Raw genomic sequence first — 23,940 nt, 5'->3', positions numbered from 1 at the left:
TCACCTTCCCACAGCTGCAGCCCCAGGAGCCCATGCCCCTCCCTGTGTTACAGCCTCAGAGAAGGAGAGCAAAATCCATCTTCTTCCTTCCCACTCACAGATGTGCCTGGGCCTCACCCCCAGCCCCTGCTTGAGTGGGAGCCCCGGAGCCTCCTGGTTGCTTTGCCAAACATCCACCGTACCCCTCTGGTGTGCTGCGGGGTGGGCCTGGCAGAGAGGGGTTTCCTTTTCCTGGCAGCTTGGGACCCAGGATGGCTACACGGTGCCTCTGAACCCAACCCTAGCTCCATCCTGGTGTGACTGCTCCCCCCATGGCTGGATTAAGTCTGAACCTCAGGAAAGCAGGCAGCACCCTGCAGCTCCTCTGGGGCGGGGTGGGGGGCGGGGGTAGGAGAGAGGACCCTGCTGTTACAGCTGAGCTTTGTGGGGGCAGGTCCCTAAGATGCCCCATGGACTCCGAAACTGCCCTGGGAGACCTCACCCCATCAGGGGCTGGAGGTCCTAGAACCCAGCCACCCACATGCCCAGCTGGGAGGGCAGAGTGGGGACTAGGAGCAAGGAGTGAGCTGGCCCCCTTCACCCATCTAGATTTCCAGTTTCTAGAATAGCATCAAGGCCTGAAGGAGCCAGCTGTGCCAGGAAAAGCCATTACCCTGACAGCCTCCCTCCACCTGCTAAAAGCCTCCCTCCTTCCCCAGGGGTCTCACCCCTCCTGAGTTATTTCACTTCCACTCACCTAGCACTGACAGACCTCTCTGGTGCACGCAGAGGGAAGGGAGGAAAGGGAGGACAGAGATATTTGATGCTTGCTTAACCCCTTCTAGGCCTGAACAGAGTCAGCACCAGCAGGCTCCCTTGGCCTTGTCCATCGCCTGTCCCCATCTCATTCCACCTGGAGTCCCTCCTACCAGGAGCTTGTGAGAAGGGGAGGGGACAAGGGGCTGAAGACCTCTCAGGAGGGTGGAGGACAGGCTGGCAAGTACAGGTCCTGGGTGCCAACCTGTGGTCTTGACACTGCACTGCGTGTGACTCAGGTCCCCTGCTCACCCCTGTGTCTGTCCTTTCTGGGTGCTGGCAAGTCCCCAGGGACACACAGGCTCACATGCCCCCGCAGGATCAGGTTGGGTGTTTGCGGCATAGAGGACTGACTTCGTCCTGATGCAGAGTGCGAGACCAAGGGTGGCAGGAGGAAGGGGCTCCCATTGCAGCCCTGAATGAGCAGAGGTCACCACGTCGGAAGGGAGGGAGCTCCAATTACCTTCCAGCCTCAATGGCTTCTTCTCTCCAGCCTGGCAGCCTCCCATACACCCCTCAGCCAGAGGGGGCCCCTTTTGCAGGGGTGGGGAGGCAATGTGTCTGGGAGGCGCGCCCCTCTGCATCTCAGCCCTCCTTCAGCGCTCACCGGGCCCTGCCAGGCTGCCCTGGGTCAGCGAACTTTGAGAAACACCCAGCTTATCTTCCCCAGGAGGGCATAACATGGACTGAGGCCTCCTGTGTGCTGGCAGCTTAACACGGTTTCTTCCCAGTCCTTAACAGCAGCCCTGAGAGGGAGGCCTACCTACAGAGCATGACACTGAGGCTCAGAGAGGGCAGGTGGCCTGGTCACGAGGTAGCTGCGGCCTCAGACAGTTGTGTGTGACTCTGAAGCCGGTACTCACTCCAGGACTCCACACCCTGGTCACAACGGCCAGAGACCACACCCCCTCACCAAGGTGTCTCCAGTTGTGAGACCGGAGTCTCACAAGAATGCTTGTTCAGGGGAGTCCTATAGACAAGTGGGGAGCAAAGATCCAGGCTGGTATGTCACTCAGGTCCAGAGGACAGAGGGAGCCATGAGGAAGGACCTGGGGAGTGGGGGCAGCCAGAAGCCTTCCTGGAGGAGAGTAGGATGGGCTGGGAAAACCACGGGCTGGTTTAGCTACCACGTGGGGCACATCGGCTCAGAGCTTCTGGGCCAACTCGCCTGCCCCACACTCCCTTTGGGGGCCTCCGGGGGCGGTTCTGAGGCTGGTGAGGACACCATCTGTGCTTCTGCCTGGAGAACCAGCGGCAGCACCTCCCCCTCCCTAGTACGTGCTGTGGCTCCCCTGCTCCGGGCTCTGGGATGATTCCTCAGCCATGATTGCTGCAGTTAATGTAGCTGCACCATTTACAGCCCCAACATAATAACATCCTCAACAGAAGAAAGATTAACTCTCTCGCTGAACTGGTTGATAGCTTGGGAACTGAGGGACATGTAACTCAGACACCTGTGGGATGCACTGGGTGACAGAGGGCCCAAGCTCCCACCTCACCATGGACAACTGGGCCCTGAACCACCCTTCACCGCCCCCTGCCCTGTCCCATGCCCAGCTCCTCGCGTCCAGCCCAGGGCCCTGTGCACAGTGGGTGCTGCTGAAGGCAGTAGCTGGCATGTGCTCTATTGAAAAGGTTCAGAGCCCGGGAAGCTGTGCTGAGCCTCAGGAATCTGGGCCAGCAGCTTAGGGAAATGAAGGTCAAAGGAGAAGCCAGCCAGGCAGGCACCACACAGCTGCCCAGCCCAGAAACTTCCTCCCACCGGACAGAGCCTAGAGAAGAGTCAGGATGGGGAGTCTGCACACAGGCGCCTGCTGGGGAGCCCTGGCCAGGCAGGGGACAGGAAGTCAGACAGGCAAGGCGTCTCTCCTTGCTCCCATCCCCACTCCTGGCCTCTGGTGCCTGAGTCCACAGGAAGGCCTCAGCGGTGGTAAGCAAGACAGTGTGGTCACCCAGGCCATCCGCGCATCTGAGGAGAGAGGCCCGGTGTCCCCTGGGCCTGGGATGACCAGAGTGTGTCTGCCTAGGAGGGAGCTCTTTACTCTTTGTCCTCCCTTTGCTCAGATTTATGGACAGTTGTTCAGCAGGCAGGACACCCTTCCTCTGACTCAGCCTGCTTCTCCCCTCCCCAGGAAAACCACATCAGAGGACATGAAGAACCAGAATGCTAAGGCAGTCACATCTGTGACCTCCAAGCCCACCACAGCCCCCATCTGGGGGGACACAGTCAAAGTGGAGCTCCAAGCTGAGGATGCAGGGCGAGAAGGTGAGGCGGGGGGGGGGGGGGGCTGGGGCGGGCTGGTGTGAGGCAGAGGCTGGCCTCTCAGTTCAGCTGGAAGCCACCCAAACACCACCTTGGGCTCAGTTAAAAGCACTTTAAAGAAAAAAAATTATAATACTGTCATGCCTCATCTCCTCAGTCTGCTCGAAAAATGAGTTGTTCCACATAAATGAATTTTCCAGACAATGAAAGCTTATCTTTTTATGGCCACTGTTATCATTTTCATGGTTGTTATTATTGCCGTCTCCCACTGAAACAGCACATTACAGCTTCCTGGCACATCCCCATGCATTGTTCATTGGAATTACACCTCTTGGGAGAAGCGATGCTGCTCCCATTGCTTAGATGGGAACACTGAGGTTCAAGGAACTGAAATAACCAGCTCAAGCTCATGTGGTCCATAAGTGGAGGACCTAGGATCAGCATACATGTTCCCACTGCAGCTTCAGGGCTCTAACTGCTTCCCTAGACTGGCTCCTTATCCTGCCATCTCCCCCAGCACTGCCCACTGTCAGATAGCAGCGTTCCTGTGCTTCCTGAGAACCATGGTGCGCTCTTGTAGAAACTGCCAACTAGTTCTTGCTCCTCTGGCCCTGGAAGCCTTTCCAGTCCCTGACTTTTAGCAAATTCTAACACTGTAGGTAATTTAAGTTTTTCAAGGCAGGGCTCATACCAGAATCTCCAGGTACAGGCGTTCAAATGTATGGGTGTGCACTCGTGGTTTCTGCTCTTGGGCGAGAGCTCAGGCTGGGCACACAGGAGTACTGACAGGCAGGTGCCAGGACAGCACTGGGGATCGGCATTGGGCTTAGTCTGCACAGACCCACACATGCCCACAATATCTCTGCTCAGGCTCTCCTCTAGCTGGTGGTCCTTCCCTCAGAGGACTGGCTTTACTTCTCCCCTAGAAATCTCACTGGGGCCTTAGAACTCTTGTCTGCCTCAGGAAGAACAGAAAGCCAGCTGCTAAAGATGGGAGAAGAGGAGAGAAGCAAAGTGGGAGGAGGCACATCAATAAAAGGGGAAGAGGCTACTTCTGGGTCAAGCCAGAGAATATTTTTCTGCCTATAAAGGGATAGGTGGGGCTGCTGAGTGAACTAAGAATATGTAGGAGAGGAGGAAAAATTGACCTAGGATTTCATGCACATGTATGTGTGTGCCTGTGTGTGCATGTGTTTGTGAATGCCTGCCTGCTGGCCCGCGTGTATGTGTGAATGTGGTATGTGTGACTATGTGCTTGTCACTGTGCCATAGGCTTGCATGTCTGTGTGTCGTGTGTGTCGTGTGTGTGTGTATGTATGTGTGTGTGTGTTGCAACAGTGTGTTGTGTCTGTGCCTAGATTTATCTGGGAGGTGGTGTTTGCTTAGAAGTATGTGTGTGTATAGTCGGTGTATATATGTGTGTTAGAGGTTGTGGTGAGTGGATCTGGGATCCCGTCCCACCTTGAGCTCTGCACATTTGGGGTGACTGTAGGAAAGGACATGATGAGTCAATGGCCTTAGCACCCATCTGTGCAGCAGAGAGGGGACAGGACTCGTTGCAGAAAGAACAAGAGGGTAGGGAAGGCCTACTGGATAGACAGGGAACGTTGGCAGACACCTCTTTGCAGATTGAAGTCGCTGGATGCTCCTTGAAACCTGGTTGGAACCGGTTGCTGTGGTGATGTCTGTGATGGGGGTGGGGAAGATGGGGGCCAAGCCAAGAGGTGGTGGGGAGGGAACGAAGTAGCTCAAGGAGGTGTTAATGAAAAGCAAAGGAGAGTTGCAGACCCATGTCAGGGCCAAAGCAAGCGGGTGGCAGAAATGGCTTGTTGGCCACACAAAGGGAGCCGTGGGAGGCTGGAGGGGCACAGTGCCCAGAGAAGAAGCTGATGAAGCGTGTTTGTAGCATAGAGACAGGAACAGAGAGGGATGGCTGTCCATTCCCCCCAATTATAGCTCATCTGCTGGCTGCCCACACAGAGCTCCGAAGATTGGGGTAGGGGGAAAAATGCAAGACATTCACCTCTTCTTTCAGCCTCAGCAAATTCCAACCAGATTTGGGGACTCAGGACCTATAGGTAGTGGCCATGAGGGGTTACAGCTTCCGTAGCTACTGTTGAAGCTCTGGGTGGGAGCACTGGAATCCTCCAGCTGAGTTTTTTCAGTTCTGCTCAGGGCTGGGTGAGTACACGGAGCACTACAGATGGTTAATGAGGAGGAAAATAGTGACAGCTACAAGGAGCACTTGCTTAGAATTTCATAGCTTGAAAAACACATTTCCCTCCCTACAACAATAGTAGGAGGGACAAGGTTTTTCCTTTTTAAAATATTGACATTTTGCAGAGCAGGTAAATGAAGCTCAGAGAGGTTAAGTGACTGACTAAAGGTCACTGAGCAAGTTGGTGTGTTAGTACTAGGTTTGCTCACTTCAAATCCTTTGTCTTACTTGACTTCTTTCAAGGCAACCTCAAGTCTTTTGGGTACCCATTTTGCTTTCTTTCCTTTTAACACAGATCCCATATGGCCAGCACTTGAGGGACTTTGGCAAGTGTCTTTCCCTCTCTCTGTATCCAGGGTAGCTGTGTGGAAGAGGAAGAAAGGAAGAGTAATTAGCAAATGCTCTTCCTCCTCCTTCTCTTCCACACATTAATCCATATGACCCACCAAGGGGCACCTGGTTGGTTAAGTGAATGCCTTCAGCTAGGGTCATGATCTCAGGGTCCTGGGATCAAGCCCCACATCAGGCTCCCTGCTCAGTGGGGTGCCTGCTATTCCCTCTTCTTCTGCTTGTGCTTTCTCTGTCTCCCAAATGAATAAAATCTTTTTTTTTTTTTTTAAAGGAAATGATCCATCCAGCCCCAAGTGCTGAGCTGTCCTTGGTGCTGATATGTCCTTTTCTCAGGAAAGAGGCAAAGGGCAAGGGTCTGCTCTGGTCTCCATCAGCTACACCTGTCCTTCCCATCCTGCCTTGCCCGTTTTTCTCTAAATATTTTAGATCCTTCCTTCCTCCATCTCTCTCATTCTCTCTCCCCTGCCTCTTCCTCAAACCACAGACTTCCAGAGTGGAAAGATGTTTCCAGGATCAAAAACCCAGTCTCCCATCAAACATTTACTATCTCTGTGATGGTGATCAAGTTATTTACCACTCTCCACTCCACTAATCACACTATAAAAACAGAGATGGTGATTCCTTCTTGAGGGGTTGTGGTGGGGATTTGTTGGAATAGTGACTCAAGAACACCCATCCCTGTATCTGGTATACAGCAGGTGCTCATTAAGCGGGATTGCATGTTTATTTCCAGGTCATTGGCATTCCCCTCAGAGTTCATCCTGAAGTTCATGCATTTTATAACAAAATGTAGTCTCTTTGGAGGGAGTTTTCTAAGTGGTGCATTGTTCTTAGTGTTAGACTAGTTTTCATTTCCTTGGAGTAGACTTTTGTTGGTATTTTTACTGAGAGATTTCTTGAGCAGATCTTGTTTCCTTAATGAGACTCAGTTTCCCCATTTACAACATGTGGGAGGTAAGTCCTCCCCTTCCTGCCTCAGGAGCTGGTGAAAGCGTCTGTGACTAAGGGAAGCAGCTCCTAGGAAAGGGTATGATTCCTGCTTCTGTGCATGTCTCTGCCATCATATGTGTGTCTTTTTTTAATATTTTATTTATTTATTTGACAGAGAGACAGTGAGAGAGGGAATACAAGCAGGGGGAGTGGGAGAGGGAGAAGCAGGTTTCCCACCAAGCAGGGAGCCCAATGTAGGGCTCGATCCCAGGACCCCGGGACCATTACCCAAGCCGAAGCCAGATGCTTAATGACTGAGCCACCCAGATGCCCTCATATGTGTGTCTCTTGATATGGGGGTTCCATGCCAGGTGTGTCCATCTCTGAGTTTGGAGTTTCTAGACCGCAGGACAGAATTGCATCTTCAGTTTCTAACAGCACCTAGGATGGAGACTTGCCCTGGGCCAGGGCTCAAATGGTACTTGTGAATGTGTGTGTGTGTTGTGTGTGTGTGTTTTGTGTGTGTGTGTGTGGGGTGACTCACATGTGTACATGTGCATATTGGTTCCTCAGCAGGGCCCCTGCTCCCTGCTCTGGGCAACATCTCACCTCCTCCACACTGGGAGGGATGCTGGTCAGCTAAGCCTTGTTTTGAGCTTGTGCTCCTTTTTCTCTATTAAGATGTGATCCTCAAGGTGATGGACAATAAAAATAAAGAGGAGCTGTTGTCCTACCAAATCCCCATCAAGTACCTGCGTGTCTTCCACCCCTACCATTTTGAGCTGGTGAAGGTAAGTTAGGGCCCTGAGTCCCTGTGGGCCTGGGATAGGTAAGGGGACCCACCTTGATCCCCCTTGCTGTACCCTCAGAGCCTCCCACGCTCACCCTGCAATATGACAAGTCTTGGAACATATGGAGCTCAGGAAACCCAGCTTCTGGCAGGTAGATAAGAATGGTTTCAATGAGAATTTGGAATTCTCTGAATACATCTCTGTAAAACAGCCCAACAGCTTAGAACATCTACTTCATTAAATGAATATACCAATTAAAGATACATTCTGGTTTCATGTATGTTTAAAGTGGGACTAGATCTGGGACGCTTGGGTGGCTCAGTCATTAAGTGTCTATCTTCGGCTCAGGTCATGATTCTGGGGTCCTGGGATAGAGCCCCGCATGGGGCTCCCTCCTCGGCAGGAAGCCTGCTTCTCCCTCTCCCACCCCCCCTGCGTGTGTTCCCTCTCTTGCTATATCTCTCTCTGTCAAATGAATAATTAAAATGTTTTTTTTTTTTTAAAAGTGGGACTGGGGCACCTGGGTGGCTCAGTGGGTTAAAGCCTCTGCCTTCGGCTCAGGTCATGATCCCAGGGTCCTGGGATCGAGCCCCATATTGGGCTCTCTGCTCAGCGGGGAGCCTGCTTCCTCCTCTCTCTCTGCCTGCATCTCTGCCTACCTGTGATCTCTGTCTGTCAAATAAATAAACAAAATCTTTAAAAAAAAAAGGGGGGGGGGGGACTAGGGGCCCCTGTGTAGCTCAGTGGGCTAAGCCTCTGCCTTCAGCTCAGGTCCTGGGATCGAGCCCTGCATCGAGCGCTCTGCTCAGCAAGGAGCCCGCTTTCCCCTCTCTCTCTGCCTTCCTCTCTGCCTACTTGTGATCTCTCTCTGTCAAATAAATAAATAAAATCTTTTTAAAAAAAAAGGTGAGACTAGATCTAAAAATCAAAGAAATACAGTATTTACAGAATTCCTACTATGTCCCCAGTCCTGGGCCAGACACCATCTCTAATCCTCAAGGCGAATTACATTTTGCATACATAGGACTGGGACCCAGAAAGAGGAATCCTGTCAACCTGGGTGACAGAGCAGATGAGTAGCACATTGGAGGGTGAGCCCTGGTCACCTCTCTCCCAGGTCATTTCTTTCTGCGCTGCCACATAGTGTGTTGGCTGGTATAAGGTCCAGAAGATTTGGGGCAGGTGGAAGAGAAAGTGCCCCCTGGAGGGCACCCCTTTAGTAGGCAAGTGGGCAGGAGCCTGGAGTGGGGAGCCTCAGGTATCCCAGTCCATGGCTTGAACTTCCCAGGACGGCTCCCCCACCCGTTCCCTCTCCACAGTGCTGACTGGTGGAAGGGAGAACTCACTCACTCATGGCTCAATACTTAGTACCTACTATGTGCCTGGGACTGGACCAAGATGAACAGAGCATTACTTTCCCTCAGTGTGCACTCCAGGCCCCTCTTGTGGTTTGGAGTAAAGAACAATGTGATGCAAGATTGCCTAGGTTCCTATCCCTGGTCTGCCTCTTGCTAACTGTATATCCATAGGAAGCTGCTTAACCCCGTAGGCCTCCCCATTCCTCACCGGCAAAATAGATACTGAGCATGCACTTGAACAATCAGTAGCAACTATGGGCCTAAGGACCCTGGCAAAGCACCTGCCAGTGTTGGGGGCTGAGTTTGGGTTAGTTCCCCTCCTTTCTTCCCATCAAGCCCTGCACTGCTCTTCTTTCCAAACACCTTCTCGACCATGACCTAAGGATCTTTACCTTCTTAAGCCCCTTCCCTAAGCCTGGAGGAGGTACCTGGGGCAAGCAGGGACAGGAAGGGCCAGAGAGAGGAGTGACTCGCCTGGAAGGCTTCACACTTCAGCTATGACTCTGCGGTCATCACCCAGGCCTTCTGGCTCTCTGGCCACTTACAACCCAGGCCCTGTTATCACATCTCCACAAAGAGAGCAGGCAGGCCGTGGTCCTTATGAGGGCGATGAAATATTCAAATAGAAAAGGGAAGATTTATTATATTGATCTTGGAAAGGCTCGCAGGGACCATGAGCTTTAATTATCAGCTCGGAGCCCCGGTGGAGCAATACCAAGCGATTGTCTGCAAAGGGCTGGATTTATGGCTGGGGGCTGCCCCTTAGTCACTCTCCTCCTGGTGTGTCTTCTTCCCTCACCCTGACCCCAGCCAGCCCAGTCTGGAAAAGCTGAGGGAGCCGCTGACAAAACCCACCTGTACACCACCATCGTTCGGAAGGGGAGCTTCTTCCCCCGCTACATCGGCAACAACCACACAGCTCTGGAGGTATGGGGACTGGGGTCCCGGTTTGGGAAGGCAAGTTTTGAGCAGTCCCCAGGCCCTGCCCTTCACCACCTCTGACCGACTTGACTTTGTGAGTCAGGGAGGGGAGTCTGGGGAAGAAAGCAACAGGGCCTTTCCACGATAGCCCACGTACTTTGCTAAGAACAAGCTCTGGGATCTCAGGGATGATGAGGAGAGGGATGGAGATGAAAATGATGTCTAATGTTTCCCAACATTTCCAGGTCCCCAGTCCTGCCCTAACCTGGCCACCACTTGCTCTGCTTCACACACTGCAGGCAGGATGGAGAACAGGAGGCTTCCAAAGCTTGATGTCTGCCTGAATCTCACAGGATTGGTGGGGGGGGGGGGGAGGAAAAGTTGTTCCTCTCCTAGTCTGTTCCTCTTGAAGTAGTGACCCCTGATCTAGGGCTTACAATCCCCCAAATTTTAGGGCCTCTCCCCGCTTCTTGGAGTCCTATCTCTGAAGAGGTTTGGCTGGCCTTCTAATTAGGCATTCATTCACCCATTCAACAGCTATTTACATAGCCTCCTCCAGGCCTGGCCCAGCTTGGACCTAACTTCCACACACACCATCCCCAAACTTCTACCCCAACCTCAGCCTTCTAGCCGTTTCAGAAGGATGGGCCATGCTCCAGAAATATGCCCAGGAACCTGCCCCCTCTCCCTTTCCCCCATGGCCTTCAAACTGCCAGGAATGACAGATTCAAATGCAGCATTGGCCTGAATGGGATGGGGAGGGCGGGGTTCACCAAGAAGGCCCAAACTCTGGGCTTCCCCTGCCTCAGCCCGGCTGATCTGATCCACCCCGCAGCACTATAAGAACTGCTCTGGACTCCCATTTCACAGCTGGGGACACCAGGACCCAAGAAGAAAGAGTCTGGGATGCAAGTCCAGAGGTCCTGACCTTCACCTCTCCTTCCCCATTGGATGCCTCCCTCTGGTCCATTCTCCCTCCCTTTTACATCACGCCCTTTCCTGAGACCTGCCAGCAATACACACACATACACACACATTCATGTATACACACACACATGCACGTATACACAAACACACAAAGAACTAGGAAGAATGGCCACAGCTTGGCCAGGCCACGCCCCACAGTGAGAAGGTCATACCCTTAAGACCCAGCAGAACCCCAGCCTGCAGGGGTCTCCGACGATCTGCCCCATGCCTACCCCAGCCCCAGACTTACCTGGTAGGGTCTCCAGCAGTGCTCCCACTCCCTGTCCCCAGCACAGATGCCCCCCGCTTCTGGTCCAGAGAGCAGACTGGAGAGCACAGTGGGCAGAGAAATTGCTTCCGTCACTCACCAGCTGTCATGAGCTGGTGTGCTGCGGCAGGTGTCTCATTCACACCTGACCATGCAGCACGGACCAGGTGTAAATTAGCCATCACCCCTCAACCTCTCAGAGACCTGCTTTCAGTCCCTAAACCTGTTGGTGTCCCTGTGAGCATGAGGGCCTGACACCTCCGCAGCGGACTGCCTCCGCCCAGACTCCTGTCCCCACCCAAAGTTTGAATCACCTTCACCAGATCCTGTCCTTTGAATCTGGGGCAGGGAGTCAGTCTCCAGGGGCCCCCGTTAGTGCTGAATGGCCCTAAGCACTATTATTTGAAGGCCTTACAGTCCACCAGCTAAGATGGGTCCTGGCAGAGGGGCCCAGGAGGGAGTGCTCAGGGAGGAGGAAAGAGAGAAGAGCCAGAGGAAGCCCCAGCTCCCAGGCACTGTCCTCCCATTGCAGGTCAGAACTAGGAGGACCGGAGACAGTATGGTCCCACCCTTCAGTGTACAAGCTGGGATCCAAAGGTCCAGAGTGGATCAGGGACTGGCCACGGTGACAGAGTGACCCAGTTGTTGCGAGGAGCCCTTCAGCTGTGTTCACAGCCCCCTCTCTTTCTATTTTTCCTCCCTGGAGCACCCCATAGTTAGGATCCCCATCTACCCTCCAAGGACAGCTCAAGCCCAGCCTCTCCCTGAGGCCCCTGCCTGGCCCCTCTTCTCCCACTCCCAGGCATCAGAGGTTCTGTCTCTCTCTCTGGCTCCGAAGCAGACTCAGCATCTCCCTCCCCTGTCCTCCACTCTTCTCCTCCATCAGTGGAGCTCATTTCTCCCCAAAACACAAACTGAGCTCCTACTCTGTGCCAGGGACATTTGTTAACAGCTGGGGAAACAGCAGACAAGGCAGACATGGTCCCCATGCCTGTGGAGCCTGGGTTCTACTCAGATGGACAGAACATGAACAAGAAAGAAATGAGAATGAACACAGGCCATGATGAATGCTATGGAAGAGGCAATCCAGGGGCTATAGAATGGGGTGGGCTGCTTTTAGTAAGAGTGGTCACAGAAGGCCTGCCAGAGGTGGTGACATTTAAGTCCTGAAGGAAAAGAAGGAGCCTGCTGCCACTGAGTCACTGGGGGTGGGGATGTTGAATCTAGGCAGAGGGATCATCATGTGCAAAGGCCCTGAGGCAGAAACAAATCAGCATGTTGAAGGGGTGAGACAAAAGAGGCTGGAACAAAGGAGGAGTTGGGGATTGGTAGAAATGTGGGCCAAGGGCAGACAGGCCAAAACATGCAGGCTTTGGCCATGATGGTAAGAATGACAGAATTCACTCTAATGGCAGTGGGAGTATGGTCATTCCTGGTCTCAAGCAGGGGAATGACATAGTTCAAATCATTTTTACAACAGCAGTTTTTGCCATCATGTATCAAATTGCCTGGGAAAGGGATGGGTTGGGTGAAGAATAGAGGCCAGTGATGGGGGTCAAAGAAGTAAAAGGAGCCACAGGAATCACAGCTGGGGGAGTTAGGGTGAGGGCAGAGGGGTAAGTGTGAGCCCATTCTGTGGGTAAGGGGCGAGAGCCAGGAGCCAGATCATGAGTCTCTTGGGTTGGCAGTGGAGGTGTGTGGGAACAGAATCTGTGTCTTCTCCCCCTGCCTTCCCAATGCCTAGCCCAGAGCCTGAAGGAGGGCAGCAGAGAATGAAACAAGTGAGACAGATGGAGGCAGGGATGAGCTCATTATTGGGGCAAAAGATGGCAGCTGGGTTGGCCTTGTCCCCAAGAGGGCCCCAAATTACCCAAGGTTCACCTGCCTCTTCTCTTCCCCAGGTCTTCCTCCGGGGAGTCAACGAGCCCCTGGTCAACAACCCACACCCCATGGTGGTCATTGCCAGGGTGGTTCCGAACTACAGTGATTTTAAGTGAGTGGGGCCCAGGTGGGTGAGGGCAAGGGGAGGGCAAGGAGGGCAGAGGACAGAGGAGGCAAAGGCTGTCATTGTCACCACAGATCATGATCCCAAGAGCCCTAGAAACCTATCCTCCATAAGGCCTTTCAAACCTTTCAAACCTGAGGTCCCAGGAGGCTGCCCACGGTCCATGGAAAGGGATGCCTCAGAAGTCTCTCGAGAGCAGGCTGCAGAGGAGCCAGCAGCTGGAGGAGGAGAGCAGTCCTCAGCTCCTCCAGACCTGCCTCCCCATCCCATACCCACCACATCCCAGTCCCCCCTCCTGTTCTAGTGCAAGGCCAAGTCTCCAGCCAGTGGTTGTCCCCAAAGAAGGCCGCCTATGGGTTAGCTCACATGACCTCATGATTGTTAACCTTGCCCACCAGTCCCCTTCCTTACCCTCCCGAGGGTCTCCGGGGCCCCACGTGAAGCTCATGACCCTCCTCCCCAGATGACCTTTGGGGTTGGGTGGTTTTGCAGTCCTCAGACAGATGCCCTTCTTGAGGGTAGTTTGGTCACTGGAGGTCACACAGCACTGTCCTCTGTGACAGCACCAACTCCTGGGGGTCAGCTGTCTGCTTTGTCACTTCCGCTGACTCTGATGGCCCGACGGGACTCCACTACACACCATCTGTTGAGTTCCGATGACCTGGGAACACTCCTTGCTTGTTGAGGGAATGAAGCTGATTGATTCACTCACTCCTGGCCCTCCTAAACGCTCAGCACATGCGCCACATGCTCACAGCCTCCTGCCCCCCCAATCCTGCACTTACAGCTTCTGTGCCCCACCAAGCCTAAACCAGAACTGCCACCGCGGAGTGGGTCATTCTGGCAAGGACTTCCAAAGGCGAGGCTTTTTAAAGATGGGGGTTGCTGGGGCATTCAGGTGTGGCCCGGGCCACAGTGAGTGATGGGGAAGGGAGCCTGGGAGCTGCAGCCCATATCCTGACCTGGTTGAACTTTCCCAAGGCTTGGGCCAGTGATCCACCCCCTGTCCCAGTATCCAGGCCCCGGCCCCCTCGTCCTCTCTCACATCAGTCCACAGTCCATCTTCGTGGGAGCCCTTGGCTGCTGAGCTGGGGCACAGAGCCCAGAGCCCTGGACACCTGTTACACTCGTGGGTTGACCCATGTCTCCTTGCCTCCCCAGGGTCCATCAGGTAAAGCAGGACCCAGCGTTCGTAGGGCTGCCCATCACCCGACTCTCCTTCCCTGTCTCATCTGTGATGTACTTTGATGTTCCTCGGGTCAGCCAGAACGGGTGCCCTCAGGTATGGCTCCTTCCCCCACACACCCTGTCACTGGGCTCGTACCTCTAGTATCTCACCCACAGGTTGATTCACTCCCTCAGTCCCTGGACTGTTAAGGAATTTACTGAACTGGCTACTACCCAGAGCCAAGCCTCTCTGTGCTATGGAGGAGCTGCCCTCGGGGCGCTCCTGGTCTAGTGAAGATGGGTATCCCACACATGAAAAACCCAGACATCAACACAATATAATGTGTAATGTAATAACAAAGCCAGTGGGACGGTCAAAGCTGGAAATATCAGAGGAGACAAGACACAGAAGGACAAATATGGTCTGAAGCCACTTAGATGAGGTTCCTAGAGTAAGCAAATTCATAGAGCCAGAAAGGAGAATGGTGGTTGCCAGGGACTGGGGGAAGGGGACACCAAGGTGTTCTTGTTTAATAGGTACAGACTTTCCTGTTTAGGTTGATGAGAAAGTTCCAGAAATAGTGGTGATGGTTATACAACATAGTGAATGTACTTAATGCCACTGAATTGTGTGTCTAAAGATGGTTAAAATGGGACAGTTCATGTTGTGTATATTTTACCACAATAAAAACATTTTTTTAAATTTGAGACAAGAGAGATATGAAGTCTGGGGAATTAGGGTGGGTATCCACACATAAGACTCTTGGGTTTTTAACAGAGGACGGATGGTTCAGGGCGACAGAAAACAAGATCACAGGAGCAGAGATAGGATGCACAGGACATTGAAGATGTTGGGGTGGGGTGTGCAGACTGTGGCTGGGTGCCAGGGAATGGCCAGATCAGTCCTTTCCCATCATGTCTACTTCAGCTGGAGCTTGCCCCACATGATGGTCCCAACATTCCTAGAGGCCTTGAAGAAGACAGGGGTGCCTGGGAAGTCCTTCCTGTTATCTGCCCACCACTGTTCATGTCTGGCATGGCAAATACAGAATGAGGCACCCCTTTGAGTCCCCAGCCTTCATTTAAAGGCAAGGGCATTTGAAGGCTCAGACACAGACAAGAGTGATGGTGGCAAGGAGGGGTGGGACAAGGGGGGGACCCTGGGGACAGAGGCTTCAAACCCAAACCAATCCTTGGCCTGATTTCCCCAGAGTCATCTCACACATGGCCCTGCATTTGCCCAGAAAATTATGAACCAATCAGCAGGTGGTCCCAAGGGGCAGGAGGCGCTGGCTGCCTTAATGAGGAAGCCCCCTCCCTATCCCGGCTGTCTCTGGCTGTCTTTGCTGCTGAACCAGTCTTGGTAGTGGAGCTGCCCCTAGCTACAGAGACTTGCCTCCAGTGCCTCCTGCATGGGTGAGACTCAAGGCCCACGGTCCAGTGACGGCAGACATTTGTTGACGTTCACTAGACAACATGGCAATTGGGCCAGGATGAGAACTCCTGGAAGTGAGGGACAGGGGCGGGTTTCTGTGGTACAAGATAGGAGTGGGCGGAACTCTACCCGAAAGGATACCAGTCACGGGCTGACATTACTCCCTCCCGCCCCTTCCACACTTCGGGGTCCTCACCTGAGTTGAGGGGTGGCGGTGTCTGGAGTCGCCGTGGTTTCCCACTAGCTGCCCACTCCTGGCCCCCCCGCCCCATGGCAAAGCACTGCGGCCGGGGATTTGAGGGCCTGATCCACCTGGGTTTGACCCCTGCTCTGTGACTTAGTAGCTACGTGACCTTTGGCAGCCTTCTCAATTTCTGCAGCTCCAGATTCCTACCTTTACTGGGCTGTTAGGAGGCCCTGAAGGGCTCAGCTGGGTACAGCGTCCAAGCCCAGGGTGGAGGTTCAGGGGGCTCGTCCCTTTAAGAGCTGCCCCTCCCCTACTGTCGGATGCCCCCTGAAGCCAGCCTCACCACTGCCCTTGTTATATTTGGCTACAAGTAACCCCGTGGACTTAAGCTCTAAAGATGCCTTGTTACTTGTTACGCTTGGCGAAAGGTCCCCCGCATAGGATGCTGCCAGAATCGGTTAATGCACCATCTCAACAACGTCCTCAGGACTCAGGATCTCTCCAGCACCACTGAATTGCCATCTTCAGTTGACTAACAGCTCATGGAGGCAAAACGTTCGCGGCACCCTCATCCAGACAGGACCAGGACCCGAGAGAGCGAGCCTCCCCTTCTCACCCCTGCCTTTTCTGAAGCGCTGGAAACCTCCCACCCCAGCCCCTCCACAGACCTCCCCTCTAGTCTCATTGGCCAGAATTGGATCACATGCCCTGCTCTCAGCCAATCACTGGGGAGGGGCGTGGCATCACCTGTGGTGGCACCCGGACCAAAGCGGGTTCTGTTGGAGACAGACAGACCGAAATTGTTGAAGGGCATAGTGTCTGCGTCACCCCTCTGGGAACTGCTGATGATGGCAAAACTGGTCAGTGAAGGGATAGTTGGGCCCAGGGGCCCGAAATAGGGTGGGACTTAGGAATTACTCGTACCCTGCATCCCGCACATTTGTGGGGGGGCCACTGCCCATCAGGCTGCTCCTGTTGGCCTGCCCTCCTTATAGAACTGAGGCAGAGCTCCCGGCTGATGAAACAGAAGCAGAGAAGTTGTCTGTGCCCACCGTCGTCTCCCCTGTCTCAGCCCCCTCGGCCAGTCGGTCCCCAGGCTGTCGCAGGACCCCTTTCCATCCCGCAGACCTTGCCCTCGTGCTGGCCTCGTCTTTTATGGACCACCGCAGCACCTCCACTCAGGCATCTCCAGCTCAGCCTGTGAGAAGCAGCCACGGCAAGCCTGGCCCAGCTCTAGACCCCTCCCCTGGACCCTGGACAGGTTGAAGCCCTCCCTGGCAGCTGGGGACACAAGGCCTCATCCCCTCCTCCTGGCTCACGGCCCCAACCCCCACAGGGTTTCTGCAGGTTCTCTGGATGCCCAGCTGTGCTCCACACACATGCTGTCCTCTCTGGGCTGCCAGCCTTCCCCTCTGCTGCACTCAGCCTGGAATGGTCCTCCTCCCACAGATCCTCCCTTCCCCCAGTCAAGGGTCGTTGCTTTCTTCTCTGACACCCCAGCACCCACAACCCACAACTTGCTTAGACCTCCGCATGGATCATAGGAGTGTGTGTCCTATCACCTGGGAAGATGGTGAGCTCGAGAGGGAACAAGGTCTGACTCTAGCTCCCCCAAAGACCCAACAGCACCCCTGAGGTGTACAGCATGAACAACCCCAGTCAGCATCAGCTGAGTTCAGTTGAAATTTGGTCTTGAAGGCAAGGCATCCATTTTCTCTTTCAGCCTGCACAATAGCCCCCAAGGCATAGAGCAGAAGATATTTCCCAGTGGACAGTGACATCTCAGGTTCCAGCAGGGGAAGGGACTTGCCAGAGGTCATGCAGCAAGTTTGAGGCAAACCTGGGCCCAGGGTCCGTGTATCCTAGCTCCCTTGAGGCCCCCAGCATCAGCTGCTGGCAGCTACCCTTCCCAGGATGGGTGGAGCAGGTAGTGTTAGGTAGGGGTGTGGGTGTGGTGGGCCCAGGGGAAATGGAAGGAGGACCCATGGGCCCATGTAATGAAACCTCTGCTCCTAGGGAAGGCAGGGCTGCCTCAGTGGCCAGGGGTTAATGGCTTTGCTGAAGATCACAGCTGAAGGTTAATCACATTCCTTAATTCCACAGCCTGCAGTGGCCTTTCCCATTAGCCTCTGTGGTCAATGGCTTCCCCGCCCCACACCCTGCCCCCAACCCTCCCCCCACACACATGCTACCAACACCTTCACCAGGGCCCTGGCATCAGACTCCAGAGGTGGTTTAAACTTGATTCCTTCCCCCTCCCCCACCCACTTAGGTTTTCACCCACAAGAGAGTGTGACCCTCTCTCCCCAGCTGTAGGTCTGAAGGGGTCTCTCTTGGAGGACTCATCCTGGGAAACCATTCAGGGAAAGACCTATCCTTCCTGAGCAGTCAGGCACTATTTCTTGTTCTGTAGACTCCATTTAGACACATTAATAGGCCCCAGAGAGGACAGCCAGCATCCATTAAATGCCCTCCCCCCGTCCAGGGTGGGAGCAAGGCCTGGGGGCAGCAAGGGACTGAGTCACAGGTCCTCCTTGAGTGCCTCAGGGCCTGGCAGTGGTCCAGACAATGGGAAGCCTCCTCTGGCACTCAGTGGGGTGGCTCTGGGATGGGCATGGTTTGGGGATCAATCCTGAAAGACCATTTCCAAGCCCCACAGAACCTGGAGGCAGCCTCTCTAGCCTGACCTGGGGCCAAGTGGCTGTCCCTGAGCGACCTCCAGAGCCCGTTCTCAGGAACAGTCCCATCACCCCAGTCCCTATCCCTGTGTTCAGGACCCCCTGGCCCCCAAAGTGACTGCACCCCATGTCCCCCGGGGGCAGGGGCCGAAGTGGACACAGCTGAGCCTCAGGCGGGGCCTCAGAGAACCAGAGCAGACACATTAGTGTGACATGCATCAGAGCCCTGCCACTGCTGGTGGGGGTGGGTAGACCCACACTGATATTTCGAGATCTGGCATCAATAGCTCCTGGAGCCAGCGGAGCATTTGTGCTGACCTTTCTGAGCAATGACTGGTTCCCGCAGGGGAGCGGGAGGTGGGAGCTGATGCTGCTGTTGCTGACAGCTCCTGGCTGGGGACAGAGGCCAGGCTGCCCCTGGAAGAGTCTGCCCCGGTGACCCCAGTCCCTCCCTGTGTTGGGACCAACCATGCAGGGCTGCTGGCCGACACCATTATGGTCCATTCCCCACTCCCCACCTTCTTTCCAGCCTTTGCAGCTGCTCGACCTCCTCCACCTGCAGTCTCTCCTTATTCCATGGCAAGGATGGTCCTTGCCATGCTTGGAGCCCCCTCCACTGTTGTCCTGGGTGATTTTCCCAGCCAGAAGGCCCCCCTCCTTCCCTTCGCCCTGCCAAATCTTACTTCAGAGCCTTCCTTGGGTCCTGCTTCCTGCGAGACGGCTTTGGTGGCCATCCTTGGGAATGTCTCCTGGAGCCCCTTATTCAGGGACTCTGGTCAGTACTGTAGTGCCTTAAAATGTATATCATTTTTGGTTTTTTAAAGAGTTTATTTACTTATTTGTCAAACAGAGAGAGAGTGCACAAGCAGGGGGAGCGGCAGGCAGAGGCAGAGGGAGAAGCAGGCTCCCCATTGACCAAGGAGCCCAATGTGGACTCAATGCCAGGACTCTGGAATCATAACCTGAGCTGAAGACAGACACTTAACCGATAGAGCCACTTAGGCGCCCCAAAGTGCACGTCCTTTAATTCAGCATTTCCACTTTGGGTCCTTGGGAATTAATCTGAGATTCAGAAATCCACATCAAACAATATTCAATACAGAACTATTCTAGGAAAACATAGGAAGGGAGAAACCAGAGCTCCTGGACATGACAAAAAAAAAAAAAAAAACCCTGCAGCTACAAAGATCACGGATACCGAGCGTTATTTGCGACTCTGGATATACTTAGGTTTTCACAGTAAATGAAAAACATAGGATGTTAGGATCACAATTATCTACAAAGTAGGCTTAGCAAAAAACTAGAAAGAAACACGCTGTCCTAGGATAGTTGTCTTTAGTGTAGGAATTTGGTGTGTTTGGGGGATGTTTGTGTTTGGTTTTGTTTTAAGAAGGCTCCACACCCAGCCCAACTTGGGACTTGAACTTATGACCCTGAGAACAAGACCCAGACAGAGATCAAGAACCAGATGTTTAACTGACTAAGCCACCAGGCACCCCTAGGTTTTTCTTTTTAAGCGTTCTACTTTTCTGTGTTTTCCACAATTCATTTATTACACGCATGTTGCTTTTTAACAATTGGGACAAACATTTGTGACATGTGTAGACACACAGACGGCCATGTCTTGACATCCCTTCATTGGGGAGAAGCGATGGCCCCACTGTCTACTTCCACTATCTCCTTTCAGCTGTCCAAGCCAGCGGGACCCCCAGAGCTGCCTTTATGGAACCAATCCTTCCTCTTCCAAGGCCGAGACGGAGCCACCAACTTCTCGGAAGACACAGCCCTGGTGCTGGAGTACTACTCCTCTGCTTCCAGTGAGTGTCCCTTGGGTGCGGTGCGAGGGCAGCCGTGCCTCAGGACACATGTGCCAAGGGTGCTCAGACCACCTGCCTCTGCCCTCTGCGGGGGTGGGTGAAGGGGACCCGGTCCCAGTGCATGCAGGCAGGTGGAGGAGCTCCTGGCTGGCTTCCTTGTCCTTGTTCCTTGGCACGGGCCAGCACACATTGGTCTTATTCCCATATTAGACCCGTGCCTTACCCCATCCCCACGGATCTGTCAGTGAGGAGGGAGGGACAGATTCCCCCAGGGCTCACAGCATAAAGGGGAAACCGGATTCAGAGACCCACTGATCTATGTAGAGTCTGAGTTCCACATGGAGAGAGTAAAGAGCCCCCAAGGCCAGAGACAGGGGAGATCCGTATACACACCCAGAAGCACAGAATATGTGGAGAGTTGGTCTTGAATTCACAGAGCCATGTTCAGAGAAGGAGAGTTGTGCAGGGCAAGGCCAGGAGGCAGGAACAGAGGGGCATGAGATGACTGGATGTTGGGTACCGAAGGACTGGGGTGCCTGCCGGGGCCGCCGACACTGGGATCCTAGGGGTCTCGGGTGGGGGCTTTGGTGGGAGTCCCAGCTGGTCCTACCCCTACAGTGAAAGGCAGTGAGCCATGGACCCTCAGCAAGCCCTTGGGCGTCTCCGTGTTGCCGCTAAAGAGCCGTTTGTACCGCAAGATGCTGGCAGGGAAGGGTGTGAATGGGCTGCGTGTGGAGAAGCTTCCCATCACCGTGAGTGCCCCGCCCTGACCAGAGCCCATGCCAGGTGGCCCACTCCTGCCCCAGCCCACCCTGTTCCATCTTGCCCCTCTGACGCCAGTGACTGGCTTCTCCAGTAGCTTCCACCCCCACCCACAGGGGCCCCACCACGGAAGCCACCCGCAGTCAGGTATAAGGCGCTCCCCTCAGCTCCTGCCCTGAGCAGTGTGAGGAGAAACACAGGGAGGCCCCTTGGGACGGTGGCAAGAGCTCTGGCCTTTAACCAGAGAGATTTGGGTTTAAATCCTTACTTGCCCTAGTTCTTACTGTGCAACTAGGCAAGTTTCTTAGACTTTCTGAACCTTGGAGTGCCCATCTTTAATATGAGAACAACATGCCTGTATAGGGTCTGTGTGACAAGAGAGCCAAGAGCCCAGTCTCTCTAGCCTGACTATGTGGGTCCAAATGCTGGTTCCACCCCTTACCAGATTACATGACCATGGGAAAATTAAAGTCCTGGTGCCTCAGTTTCCTTGTCTGATAAATGGGGTCATAGTAATGGAATTTTTCTCATAGGGTTGATGTGAGACCTTTTTTTTTTGAGGAAGTACATGTAAAATACTTAGAAAAGAATATATATTATATATAATAATGTATTATATATTATATGTAATATATAATAATGTATTAAATCTTACTGAGACTATATATATGTGTGTATATATATATATGTGTGTGTGTATTATATATATTATATATATATATATATATGTATGATAAATACATCATTTATTTCTATGCCAACTTTATCTCTGGCCATCATGTTGTAATAGACCTCAGTCAATGGGAGTTCCCCCAGTCCTCCAGGAAGCAGGTCTGGAAATGCCAGTCAGGTCTTCAGTTGGAGTTGAGGAGGGAAGTTCAAGGCAGGGAGGGTGAGCAGAGGCGGGGGACCAGCTCCTGCCTCCCTCTCAATCCCCAGGCAGAGGCCCCAGCAGGCTCCTTCTTGGGGAATCTGGAATAGTGGGCAGATCAGAGGCAGAAGCTGTGCTGGCCAGCATAGGCTGACTATTCCTCTCTCCTCCCCAGGACACCAAGCTGAAAACCATCAATGGTGAGGCCCCCACAGTGGATATCTCCTTCCAGCTGCTCTCCTCTGAGGTAAGGCTGCCTGGCAGTCACGTGCCAGGTCCCATAGCCCTGCAGTGGGTTCCACCCTCCTTCACAATTGCTGGCGTCATTCAGGGGCTGGGGCCAGGGGCTTCTGGAGGAGGGGACTGCTGCTTTGGATAGAAATGTCTGAGGGTGATTTGAGGCTTCAGAAAACGAGACAGAGAGCTGAGATTAGGAAGAGGAGAGTTGAAAGCAGAGGGCCACCCAGACCTGGGAGTCAGCCTCTAACCCAACCCAAGCCAAGCCTGGCTCATTTGGATCAAGGTTCTCCGACGGTGAACTAGGATTTCAGCTTCTGTTGTTGTGAACCAAACTACTACAAACCTAGAAGCTTAAAATGATGCCCATTTATGGGCTTGTACTTCTGAGGGTAGACAGTCTTACATGGCACGGCTCAAATTGAGATGCCGGCAAGGTCACGCTCCTTTCTTGAGGTTTTGGGGAAGAGTGTGCTCCCAGGCTCATTTAGGGGGTTTTCAGAATCCAGTTCCCTGCAGTCGTGGGACCAAGGTGTCTTGTTTCCTTGCTGACTGCCAGCCAAGGGTCCCCTCAGCTGCTAAAGGTAACCTACATTTTTTCTCACAATGGCCCCCTCCATCTCTCAGCCAGCAGGCAGGTCAAATCTCCCCGACACTTCAAAACTCTCTTTCTCCTTTGTCAGCAGCCAGAGAAAACCCTCTGCATTAAAGGGGCTCATGTGATTAGGAGAGGCCCACTCTGAGAATGTCCCCAACTCAAGGTCAGCCATGCCGTGTAACATAATCACAGGGGTCACAGCTCATCATAGGCATGGGTCCTGGGGATTAGGGTGTGGAATCTTGGGCGCCCATTTTTGGACTCCTGCCTCCTACAGCTGAGTTGATCCAAGTGGAAAGATACCCCTGGCTCTGAGCCCTGCCAGACGGATGGGATCTCTTCCTCTAGCGAGCCCTCCCTGGACTCTGAGTCCCGGTTGAACCCCGGTCATTTGGCTCCAGTGCACCTGGCCTGTGCCTTCTGGAATTCTTCCCTTCTTTGGTCTGTGGTGCTAAGACAGGCACAAAGCCGGGATGTGGGCAGTTCAGGACCATGAACGAAGGAACTACAGGCAGGCATTCGACGTCTGGGTCAGTCCTCTCCCACCGGCTTCCCATAACAGGAAAAATTGCCACCAGTGCTGGGGTAATACTTGGCCCTGTGACCTGACCCATGGAGAACACAGAGAATTATATGGTGCGGGGTAAGAAGCATGTATCTGGGAACGTAGCCACTTGAAACTGTGTCCGTGTCCCCATAAGGGGACCGAGGCCCCATAAGGCCTCCGGTGAGTACCTGGGACCTCCCATCAGCACTTCTGCTTGTGGAATATTCTGCATTGTCTTCTGATTCCTGGTGAAAGAGAGTTTGTTAGAGACAGCCTCACACCCACCCGCACTCCCACCACCACCACCACCACACCAGGTGTAGGACCAAGAAGGTACCGAGAGGCGAGGACACAGAAGCAGCCCCAAGAAAGAAGCAGGGTCCTTGGAGAAAAAGTCACCCATTTCCCAGACTGGATCTTACACCTCCACAGCTTCTTTTCAGTATCTAGAGTCTGTCAGTGGCCACTGCCTGGCCCTTCCTCACTTCCCCCTGCCTCCTGTCCCTTCACGGGGACACATGTGTCCTGAGGATGGAAAGGAGCATCAAGTGCCCCTGGTCAGGCCACTGGGGGACCCAGCAGGCAACAGGCAGGTGGACAGGACACTTCCCCGGTTGCCCAGGGGCTAGGCACAAAGGTCTCAGTGATGAATTATTCACCGGAGCTGTGCTAAGTGCAGAATTAATCCCTTTCCTTCCAGCTGGGGGCCTCACTAAATTATCCCTCCAAGTCATGCGGGAAAACGCTGCCGAATTCATTTAGCGGCTGAGTGTTT

The 23,940-nt window shown here is 53.7% G+C and overlaps 1 protein-coding gene across 5 annotated transcripts in view; it reads left to right on the top strand.

Annotated features, from left to right (window-relative positions):
* The window catches only part of CCDC33 (coiled-coil domain containing 33), a 106,499-nt gene that overhangs the window by 30,309 nt on the left and 52,250 nt on the right, over positions 1-23,940 (top strand). For all 5 annotated transcript variants that reach the window (XM_045070600.1, XM_013059380.2, XM_045070602.1 and 2 more), the window contains exons 5-12: positions 2,928-3,061; positions 7,239-7,348; positions 9,517-9,633; positions 12,763-12,854; positions 14,028-14,148; positions 20,021-20,150; positions 20,769-20,902; positions 21,959-22,030. In XM_045070600.1, the coding sequence (XP_044926535.1) occupies positions 2,928-3,061; positions 7,239-7,348; positions 9,517-9,633; positions 12,763-12,854; positions 14,028-14,148; positions 20,021-20,150; positions 20,769-20,902; positions 21,959-22,030 (910 nt within the window). The remainder of the gene's footprint in view (positions 1-2,927; positions 3,062-7,238; positions 7,349-9,516; positions 9,634-12,762; positions 12,855-14,027; positions 14,149-20,020; positions 20,151-20,768; positions 20,903-21,958; positions 22,031-23,940) is intronic.

Source organism: Mustela putorius, unplaced genomic scaffold, assembly GCF_011764305.1.
Source record: "Mustela putorius furo isolate JIRA1106 unplaced genomic scaffold, ASM1176430v1.1 tig00003972_pilon_pilon_pilon, whole genome shotgun sequence".
NCBI classification, from domain to species: domain Eukaryota; kingdom Metazoa; phylum Chordata; class Mammalia; order Carnivora; family Mustelidae; genus Mustela; species Mustela putorius.
This window is presented reverse-complemented; position numbering and strand designations above follow the sequence as displayed.